Below are 11,966 nucleotides of genomic sequence, written 5' to 3'. Positions count from 1 at the left end.
AGTGAGGTCCACGTTATAATGGCAGTGTTTGATTAGCAATGTTATTGCTATCCTTGTCTATCATTCAAAAAAGCGGATAGCGCTATCTCTTTCTCGCTTTGCTCTGTTGCCAGATTGTCTTTTAACAATGTAGAATTAATAAATGATTAACAAAATATTTCATCTTTATCATGTAAATTCATTATGAAATTATTGAAAAATATAATTTATTATTTTAAACGAGAGTGAAACGTTAATATTACATCGATAAACCTGTATCAGCTACCGTCTATAGAAGGCATTGACAAGACATAGGTTCGGCAACGTTTTTCTCCTATCTTTCTTCACTGCCATTATAACGTGGACCTGACTATAGTTAGTTTTTTGGTGAGGGATACTCCAATTTATCAAAAAATTAAAAATCTAAAAGGTACTTAGAATTTTTATTTCCTGATAAAAGTTATATTTCTGAAAAGTGTCCTCTTACAGCAACACACTGGGTCCACGTACGTTGGCAGAGCATGAAAAAACTAATTTGCAGTTTTATATTATTTAAAGTATATTTTTCTCTAATATGTATACTGTACCTTCTTATTTTTTACTTGATTTATTAGTATATTACTGTATATTGAAAATTGATTCTTTTTCCAATAAATTCAAATATATGTTAGAAATGCTTCAAAAAAGCAAATTACTAAACAAATGTAAATTATCGTACTGAAAAACTTTAAATTTAACACTCAGTTCAATTATCATAGAAGATTTTCAGTTATTGAGCTGCTTTTAATCAAATAATAATGAAAATAAGTTGAGAAGCTACAGTACTTTTATCTATATATATAAATCGGAATGGCACTCACTCACTGACTGACTGACTGACTCACTTATTCACTCACTCACTCACTCACTCGCATAATTAAAAATCTACCGGACCAAAAACGTTCAAATTTGGTAGGCACCAAGTTGAAGATTTAAATGCATTTATCGCGGAAAATATTGATTGGGCACTGCTACTTCAATCCTGGGAATATTATATTACTAGCCGTCAGGCTCGCTTTGCTCGCCATATCCGTTTAGCCAGACGTTTAGTCTGGACCCCCGACTGGATTGTTCTAACATATGATAAAAATGCTCAAATGAAAAATGCAGGCGAGCGAAGCGAGCCTGCTGATCTCATTCTTGGACGATCAAGTCGGGGGGCTAGACGGATATGGCGAGCGAAGCGAGCCTGACGGCTAGTAGGCTATATAGATCATTTTTATTTCTCCAACATCGGAATTTTAAAATAAGCAAAGAAAATATCAGTTTTGAATAATGAATACTTGTATGGTTCAGCACAATTCAGTAATTATTTCAACCATGAAAACTATCTGCTTGAAAATAAAACTCTAATTTTTGAAATTCCCTGGTTCAGAGGAGAATATTTTAACTTGTCAATCTTTCAACATTAACCTGTTAACCTTTATGAATGATATCCTCAATAATTGGGATGAAGTCTTCATATATTTTACCATTTTTATTATCAATTTTACAAACCAAACTATGTTTTCTAGAATACCTGTCAGAACACTAGCTTCAGATATTAACCTGTCAATCTTTCAACATTAACCTGTTAACCTTTATGAATGATATCCTCAATAATTGGGATGAAGTCTTCATATATTTTACCATTTTTATTATCAATTTTACAAACCAAACTATGTTTTCTAGAATACCTGTCAGAACACTAGCTTCAGATATTAACCTGTCAATCTTTCAACATTACCTGTTAACCTTTATGAATGATATCCTCAATAATTGGGATGAAGTCTTCATATCTTTTACCATTTTTATTATCAATTTTACGGACCAAACTATTTTTTCAAGCTGATAGTAGAATATCAGTCAGAACATTAGCTTCAGATAGGGTTTCAAATAAATACAACTATTTTTGCACCTCATCGAACATTTCAATTTTAATAGTCATCCTCACATATCAATTCGATTGTTCCCTATATCATCACAATCAGTTTTCGACATTTTTTATCAAAAATTTGTTGACATATTGACAGTAGAAAAGACGATCAAAATAATACAACACTTGTAAACAAAAACAGGGCTCATCTTGATAATAATACTTTCGAATATTGTATGATTCAAGTTAATTACTTGCTGCAATACATCAATTATTGGTAGAACAGACTAACAGTAATAGAAAAACAATACAAAACTTAATCTACAAACAATATCAATAACTCAGAAAATAATGAATAATTAGAAAGTTTAGAATCATAATTGAATGACTACACATTATTTAGTTTACAAATTACACAATATTATGATTATTTTACTCTAATGGATAAAATTTTATGTCTCGATAAAGCCATCCATTATTATGAAAATTAAAACTCGTGGATATTACATAAGATTTAAGAATATATTCGTTTATTTTCAAGTTTTTATCATGAGATCATCTTGCGATATTCTTGAATCCTACATAAAATTAACACACACCAAAATTATATCATGAGTTTAGTTTCAGCCTACTGACATTAGTTCTGGGAAACCCAAAGTTTAATAATTATCAAATTCAATTAGATTAATCAATTTGTTCATTCTATTAACATTAAAAATATACGCTTCTTATATCTAAAATTATTTTATAAGTAGATTGTAGAAATAATTGGACTGGTATTGGAAGTATTAGATTATTTCAAATATTATAAGTCAGACAAAATTCTAGTCACTCATATTTGAATACATACTATGATCTGTTACCAATATTTCGTCCACATGCATATTATTCAGAATGTCATGGAATACGAAGCAATATTCCCAGTAATTCAACATTTGAATAATATTTATAAATATTACATACATATTAAGATAGCAGTATCATACACGAAAAGTATTATTACCAAAATATTTCTACCCGACAATAACAATCAAGTCTTATTCAATTACATAGGAACTACATTCATTCATAGAAAACGTTCATCACAACGTAAATCTGGTGGTAATGATTGTGAATTTCAATAAGATATCGACACAAATTAAGTAATATGAAAGGAAAAATGGAAAAGTGTGCGATATTATTTGGTCTGGCTGTATGATAGAACAATGAAATTCAGTCAATATATCACTACAATTATCAAAAGTAGTGAGAAATTATTACAAAACTGGATGGATTTGTAGGAGCAGCAGGCTACAATTTGTGACACAAGATACTTAGTACAAAAATTGAAAAATCCTAACCTAGCAGACTGTTAAGATTATACATCGACTACAATCGATTAGGTTTAAGCTTATAAAAAACACAATCGTACCAAGATACAAGTGTGTGTTTTGAAAGTTGAAAGAAATTGACCATAGTCGTGGTTTAATATCAACATCATTCCTGGTTTCAATTATTCAAACATGTCACTCGATAATGTAACTGCAAAGTTCTGTCAATAATTTTAGTCATAGAAATAATGAATGGACTTGTATTGACAATGATTTGTCAATGTAACAATGAAATGATTCAACTTGTATTGACAATATTTTGCCAATTTCAGTGAAATGATTCGACGAATGACAATTTTGTCAATTCAAGTCATTTTTACGATTGTAACAGTAAAACAATGAATCGACTTGTATTGACAATATTTTGTCATTACTATGATTGTAATAATAGTAAAATGGAAGTTATTATTCTAACATGATTACAGTCTAAGTCACAGTGAAACTGAAAAGGCACATTGATGATATATAGTTGTAATTTTTACATGACTTCAGTACTAGTTCCACCTCGTACACAGTTTTTCAGTCGAATTGTTTTTTTTTAGTATACACAGGTGAAACTGATGTGATATGTTGGAGAAACAATTGGAATAGTTGATTATCACAAGAGGGAATTAAATGTGGGATGATGAAGAGCAGTGAATTGTCCCAATGTTTGGCAGTAGAGTAAGTTAGTTATCACAGTCTATTGGCTGACAAGACAGACGATTGGGCGTGGTCTTCTTGCAATTTCCACAGCATCAGCTCGAGACACGAACGGGCATCCTCGAAGCTGTCGTGACCAGTCGCTTCCATCTGAATTTCACGCTTCAGGCAGAACTTCACCAGTGACTTCAGGGAACGCTTATAAGGCAATCCGAAGAAGTGCGGGAACACATACGCAGTGTCAATGATCGTAGTGTGAATCATTTTTAGAGCAATTAGATCGTTCTCCACGCCATGTCCAATGAGGATCGTGTCCGCGTAGATGAAACCCATCAAATCGTTCTGGACCTCTCGGAGAACCTTGGACGCGCCCTGCTTGTTGATCTCATTGGCCGTGATTCCGGAGAAGCGGGTGTTGTAGTCGACTACCTCGTTCTCAGGTCTGACATAGGTATCATACACGAGTCTCCCATCAGAACTCACCACGGTGATCCTTGCCAGTTCAAATCCTTGTGTGGTGTAGCACATCTCACAGTCGATGGCATATACACTGAGACCTAGACTTTCCGGGAGAGGTGTCTTCCTGGGCCGAGTCTTCACGAAACCAGGCACAGGATTGAAACAGTTCTCATGTAGCCCATTCCATACATGTAGTTTCCCCGTTGTGCAGCCTTTCGTATTTTGCTCCCCCTTGCAACACTCATATAAAGAGTTGCGATCGAACTGAGTCCGCAGTTTGCCCCAGTGATAGACACATTGTTCTGTGGTCAAATAGCTGCCATCTTGAGAGACAAAGTACTCCTTCCCACACCTGACACACTTCCTTGCTGCTTGGCACTCATTGGCACACATCTTCTTCGGGGATGTTGCTGCAGGAATCTGCGCCTTGAAGTCTGGGTCTGAGTTCCGTTTGATGAGTGTTGTCCCATAGTTGACGACTTTGGGCACGAATTCCCTTGCGTTCACATCAAACCCCATGATCGGTTGATCAGACTGCTCACTGGCCGCTGTCTTCATTGGGCTTTTGCTTCTGTTGTAGTGGTGAGTGTTGTGGATGGTCTTGGAGTAGTCCAAGGCTGGTTTGTATACGATGGCGTGGCCTGGATACGTGGAGCTTTCCACCGGGTATCCCATCCAGAGGAGGTCATCGGGGTTCAGGACATGCTTCTTCAAGTGGTGAATGATTGTCATGTCCCCACCGGAAACGCCCTTCCAACAAAGCTTGGCATATTGTTTGTTGATGTCGTGGTTGAGCAAACTTTTGGTGAGTCGACCACTGGTGACAGATTTCTTCTTCACTGTAGTGCCGGGTGAAGAGCTGTCCTCACGGCGTCCGCGATAATTCTTCTTCTGACGCCTGGAGAGTCCAACCGTCTTGGAGGGGGTGTTCTCCTTGTTCCCCTCACTGCCACTTGATGTGCCGCTGCTGGCACCGTCTGTTGAGTCAAAAGTAATCCAAAAATTGTCAATCAAGTTCTCAGACCTGAACCTTACTCTAATCATCACAGATGCAACATTACTATTATGAGTCAAAAGTAGGGTAACCCAAATATCGTGAGGTTCTCAAACCTATATTGTAATCTAATCATCACAAATACAACATTACTGTAGTGAGGTCCACGTTATAATGGCAGTATTTGATTGATATCGGTGTAGCTATCCTTGTCAATCATTCAACAAAGCAGATAGCGCTATCCTTTTCTAGCTCTGCAACGTTGCCAGTTCGTTTTTGATAATATAGAAATATAATAACTCAATTAAATCTTTGATCTCAATTATAGAAATCGATCATTCAAAAAAATTTTCTTGGAAAATAAAATTTAAGCTTGAATTGAATGAAAAAGACTAAAAAATTGTCAAAAAACCACAGATTTATTGGTACTTAGAAAGACCGGTTTCGGTTATTACACCATTGTCAATCTCTCAACTACACAAAAAGTAAAATTTAAGCTTAATTGATTATTTTAAACAAGATTGAACGGTAACATTACATCAGATATCAGCTATTATCTATAGAAAGCAGAGAATCGGCAACGCTGTTCTCCTATCTTTCTCCACTGCTATTATAACGTGGCCTCACTATATTACAACAAAAACCGTGAGCTACTTACTCCAAAAACCTTTTCATTATGGTACCAATAAACCAAAATTTGTTTCAATAGAAAAATCCAACAAAACCGTAAACTGCCTACTCCAAAAACCTTGATTATGTTGCTCTCAAATATGTAGTTTTGAGATATAAATGGGAAAATTATTTACACAGGATAATGCAGTCGGTTGTGATATTTATCAAGCTGGTTAGTTAGGACTTAACATACACCCAATTTATAATCTAGATTCAATATTCTTATGATTAGCCTACCAAATACTAGCAATATTCCCAAAAACTGTCAATGTATTTCTCAAAATAACACTGATCATTAAAATACAGATGATAATGAGAAATACAATTTTTTGAGAAATATCCATAATACAATATGAGTAATATGACAGTGTCTGTCAACAAAGGCATATTATAAATATTATGCATATCAGTACACTTGTAATATTTATGTTACAAGTGATGTAAACAATAACAACTGATTTGATGGTATTTCTAGTATTAGAAATACTAGACAAGGAATAAGAGTTTTTACGAATTTGTTATCAGTACGCGACGAAACGTTGATGTTCAGTAACACCAGAGAAAACTACAGGAGCATAAATGAGAACTTACTCATTCATTGATAGAAATTAAAATTGTAGAAAAAATACTAGCAGAATTGCAGAGAATTTTAAAATTTCAGTACCGGATTCAGTTATTCAGATTATTAAATTTATAATCATCCCTATCAAGATTTATTTATTCATCCCTTCTTTTATCAAGATTTAAGGTGAGAGAATAACGTGAGGAAATAAGATTATATGAACCGAATTCAACTGGATTTGGATAAATCTACAACTCTATAAGTTTTGTATTTTCAAATTCAAATGTACCGTCACGTTACTAATCTGTACCCAATTGCAAAAAAATCTGTTAAACTCACATCGTGATTAAGTGCTAATTAAATTCGTTTTCGCTGCATCTGATTGGTTATCGTGTCATTTAACAGCCATTTAATCACCGTTAACATTTAACATACATTTGTGCAATGGGGTCATAATCTTTCAAATAAATTATTATTAGGGTGTCTCCCATTCCATTCAACCTAGATATCCTTCCTCATCATTCTACTCTAACAAATAGCCTATACAGTACTGAAAACTGCAGCCATCTCTAGTTAGACGTTTAGCCAAACGAGCTGGCAACGTTGTAACACTAGGTCTAGATTCAGCTGTCAGCTGGTTAGATTTACATGAAAATCGGGACTCAATTTCTAGATATTTATTTATTTCTAATATTCAAAGTTTTCTCGCTTTCCACAGCTCTCAAATCCAGGTTATCTCTCTCTGAACCTAGTTATACGACGTTGTCATTCTCCTTAGAATGATTCCCCAAACATTGGCCAAGGCATCCAACTAGATATGGCCATAGAGAGAAGATACCACAATAGATAGCTTATGTTATCTTTCCTCTATGATATCACTGTATACTAACGCAGAATTTGAATGATTAATACTATTAAATTAAATTTAAATGATTTATTTTAATGATTAAACTTTTAAAACCAATAAACAAAACACGGGATAACAGTTTCCCCTGAAGATATGGGCGAAAAACATCGTTCCTACATATAAACTGTATTTATATACAGTTGTATATATTTGATATTGGTATCTTATTTGTATGTATTTACATACATATAAATAACAGATTTCTCTAGTTACCGGCATGTTAAAATAATTTTCTGAATTTTATGTTATCAAATGCCGTTCACAAAGTGCCAGTTAAACTAAATTTCATCTTAAACTGAATTAAATTCATATCAAGTATCATTTCTTATAATGTGATTCATTTTGAGGTTAAGCCAACAGCTGATTTAATTCAGTTAAAGCTTTGACTGAACAAACGGCTCTAAGTGCCGTTTGCACTTAAATCAAATTTAACTTAAATCAAATTCAAGCGTTTAAATCAAATTTCATCTTAAACTGGATTAAATTCATATTAAGTATCATTTGTTATAACGTGATTCATTTTGAGTTTAAGACAACAGCTGATTGAATTCAGTTTAAGCTTTGACTGAACAAACGGCTCTAAGTGCCGTTTGTACAGTGCTAGTTTAAATCAAATTTCATCTTAAACTGGATTACATTTATATCAAGTATAATTTCTTATAATGTGTCTCATTTTGAGGTTAAGCCAACAGCTGATCGAATTCAGTTTAAGCTTTCACTGTGCAAACGGCCTTGAGAACTTTAATTTTCAACAAAAAAATGCTATTTTAAGTAGAGATGGGTGAAATACATAGTAACTAATTGTCTCTTTTCTGTATAGGGCTACTTGTAGTATAAATAGAAATAAAAATTAAAAATCTTAGTACCCTTTTTTTAATTATTTAATCACAACATGTTTCAACATTGATGCCATTTTCAAGTGATATTGTGATTAAATAATTCAAAAAGAGGGTAGATTTTGATTTTTATTTCTATTTATAGTAACTAATCTATGAATTGTTAATGAATAACATATTTCATACATGTGCCACCTCATTCACCAGATATCAGGCTATATAAAATGACAAGTCATGTATTGAAAGACTTGCAACATGCATGCTATACAAAAATGTTTTTTTTTTAGAATTTCACTTCCTATAATTAAGTGAAACCTTCACCTACCCCTTAAAATTGTGAACTTTTGGATCCAAGAACCAATTAAGTTGTTAATAATCTTAACATACCACCTTACATGCATTTGCAATAATATTAGAGCATATTCACATCCAATTAGAGTTTATAGGACTATTTTCGAGTGGGAAGTTTACTACAGTATTCATAAGTATCACAATACAGTTTGATACACCAATTTCCGAAAACATTGGGGTTTCTTAATAAAACGGAGAGGTAGATCTTATGTCTGATCTTGCCTACAATATTTCGATGATAGTGACAGTGAAGAATGACATTTATTTATTTATTTATTAATTTTACAAAGAAGCACTGATCGAGAGATAAAAATTAAGGACACTCCTTGTATTATTTCAAGGACTAATTACAACGACTTAAATTATTGTATTAATAATAAAAGCAGTATCGGTTAATTCAATCCACATCTTAAAGAGGTTATAGGTTTACAAGTCTTCATTATTCATTACGATAATAGTTTACAAGTTATTTACTTTACTTTACTAACTTCACAACTCATTCATACATTCATGGACAAAATTCCATACATCTGATTAAATTCAACTTGAGTGGATCTACAGAGCTTATAAGGCCCATTTATAATATTATAAAACATTATGGATGTTTTGTAAACCATTGCTAGGCTTCTCCAGACATCTGTGTAATACATGCAATGAATAATTCACTTGTCAGCTGATTGATTATGAATAATTCTATAGCAATGGTTTACAAAACATCCCACGGCGTGGGTAGCTTTTCGTGGATTAGCGTGGGTATACTTTGCGGCGGGTCTAAGAGACTTTAGAGTCTTAAGGACTGTTAATTCTTGAAGATCATCCAACAATTTCAATAATCATTAATTTATAAAGTAACTCAATGCCTACAAATAAATATTTAATACAATTTAATTACCAGACATTCAAATTCCTACAATTAATTGACCCACCCTCTAAACCTGTTTCTTTTCACATATCCGAAACTAATTTAAACAGTAAAAACTTGACAAAGAGACTCCCGAAAATTTGAAATATTCAAACACTTACCAATCAAACGTTTCACCATGTCTTTAGATATGAATCTAATGAATTTTATTCATGAGTTGGTTTTAACCAAAATTAAAAACAATATTTCGAAGGTAAATACTGTACTAAAACTTTAGTGTGTCAATATTTTGTAAAGCACAAAAAAATCAAAAACGAAAATTGTAAAAAAATATTCAAAAACGAAAGTCAGTCAAACCGCATGGTAACTTATAAAAGGGATTGGACAGGCAGCGACAAATCAGCACCACGACCCAAGAGAAGACTGCTCAGAATTACAGTAGAATTCAATCCACAACAACTGAATCCTTATCTCCTAAGTCTGATAATTGGATATCAATCTAATCAATTTTCTACAAGATCATTTGTTTAAACTGCTTTGGGGAAGTTTGGAGAATAAATCATTACATCACAGACCACTTGAAAAATATAATTTATTATGAAAGAGAATTTATTATGCAAGAGAATATATTATGAAAAAGAATTTATGCATATTCATTTCTATGAAGAGAGAATTTATTATTTATCATATTGAACCACTAGTACACCTTTATTTTCTGCTGTGACACGTCTAGTTTGAGGTATTTATCCAATTATCAAGTTGAATAAAAAGACTAAAAAATTATCAAAAACCACAGATTTATTGATAGTTAGAAAGAGCGGTTTCGGTTGTTACACCATTGTATCAGAGATTGACAATGGTGTAACAACCGAAACCGATCTTTCTATCAATAAATCTGTGGTTATTGACAATTTTTTAGTCTTTTTATTCAACTTGATAATTGGATAAATATCTAAAACTAGACGTATCACAGCAGAAAATAAAGGTGTACTAGTTGTCACACCATTGTCAATCTCTGATACAATGGTGTAACAACCGAAACCGGTTATAAATTTTTATTTATATCATAATATATTGTGCTGCTGTATTCATGTATAGACCCTGAACAGAATGATAATTTATGATTTTCTGTAAATTCTTAAGGAACATATTACTTTGTAGAATATCACTAGTTGACCGAGCGAAGTGAGGTCTAAGATTCAAGTCGAGTTTGGCATTTCTCTTAACGTTTAAATGTTTATCTGTTGCGCATTTACGGCGAAACGCGGTAATAGATTATCATGAAATTTGACAGGTATGTTCCTCTTTTAATTGCGCGTCCACGTACATACAAGGTTTTTGAAAATTTTGCATATCAAGTGTAATATAAAAGGAAAAAGGAGCCTCCTTCATACGCCAATATTACCGTAAAAATCAGACTATAGAATTATTCATCATGAATCAGTTGACAAGTGATTACACAGATGTGTGGAGAAGCCAGTCTATTGCTGTATTTCCATAAGGTCTATAGTTTCAATCAGGTACTTGTGGATGAGAATACTGCGTGAGGTCTACTGTTCACAGAACTACTAGTAATTATTTAACACATTATTACAGGATAAAATATCAGATTCTAGTCATGTCTCAATTCAAAAGGATACTAATAATTATCATATTTGATAAATCTTTCAAGTAACCAGATTGGATTAATTAAAAAATGAGGAAACAGTTTGAACCAGTTGTTGTTCCATATAATTTCCATTGCTATATTATTTAAACTTAAATACTTAGGCTTCTTTTTCCAGTCACGCCATAAACTATTGTAATTTAATGATTATTTTATTTGTAAAAATATTTCTTGTATTTGGCAATAAATTCATTATTCATTAAATGAATAAATTGGGTAAGTAGGCCTACTATAAATTATTACGGATGTGAATTTCTTGAAATAGATTTCAGCGATACTGAGATCAATATGGCCTCTACTATCAGCATCAACTATTAAAAATAGTAGTAGAGTCTAGCTATTCTGGCACAATCAAAGATCTATAAAAATTGAAGCAGTGCTATTATTGATAAGCTTCAAGTTATTAACCATGATTCGTGTCACATTCAATTTATCCAACACTATAAAAACTGTCAACTCAACCAAGTTGAAATAATCCTATTTCTGGAGCACTGATAACGACATTAACTAGAGTGTATCATTGCTATTCCAATGTATATTTATGAACTTTGGATATTTCCTATATTATATGAAGAATAATAAGAAAACAAAGGTATTGTCAAATTTCACTATAATATTATAACTAATATATTAAAGTGAAATTTGACAATATCTTTGTTTTCTTATTATGGAGAGATTTCACATCACCATCAATTCTACTAATTTTATTATATGAAGATTTATTAACATGGACTGTTAGTTTGGATAAACTAGTTTGTAGTTTCAAAAAGAA

General features: G+C 32.6%; 1 protein-coding gene across 5 annotated transcripts in view; it reads right to left on the bottom strand.

The window, feature by feature from the left end:
- Positions 1–1,906: 1,906 nt before the first annotated feature.
- Positions 1,907–11,966, bottom strand: part of LOC111060330 (RNA exonuclease 3-like) — a 102,058-nt gene continuing 91,998 nt past the window's right edge. For all 5 annotated transcript variants that reach the window (XM_039436879.1, XM_039436877.1, XM_039436878.1 and 2 more), the window contains one exon: positions 1,907–5,321. In XM_039436879.1, coding sequence (XP_039292813.1) covers positions 3,919–5,321 — 1,403 coding nt within the window. In that variant the 3' untranslated portion in view covers positions 1,907–3,918. The remainder of the gene's footprint in view (positions 5,322–11,966) is intronic.

Source organism: Nilaparvata lugens, chromosome 10 (assembly GCF_014356525.2).
Source record: "Nilaparvata lugens isolate BPH chromosome 10, ASM1435652v1, whole genome shotgun sequence".
Lineage (NCBI taxonomy): Eukaryota > Metazoa > Arthropoda > Insecta > Hemiptera > Delphacidae > Nilaparvata > Nilaparvata lugens.
Note: the sequence above shows the minus strand (reverse complement) of the source record. Positions and strands in the feature narration are given on the sequence as shown.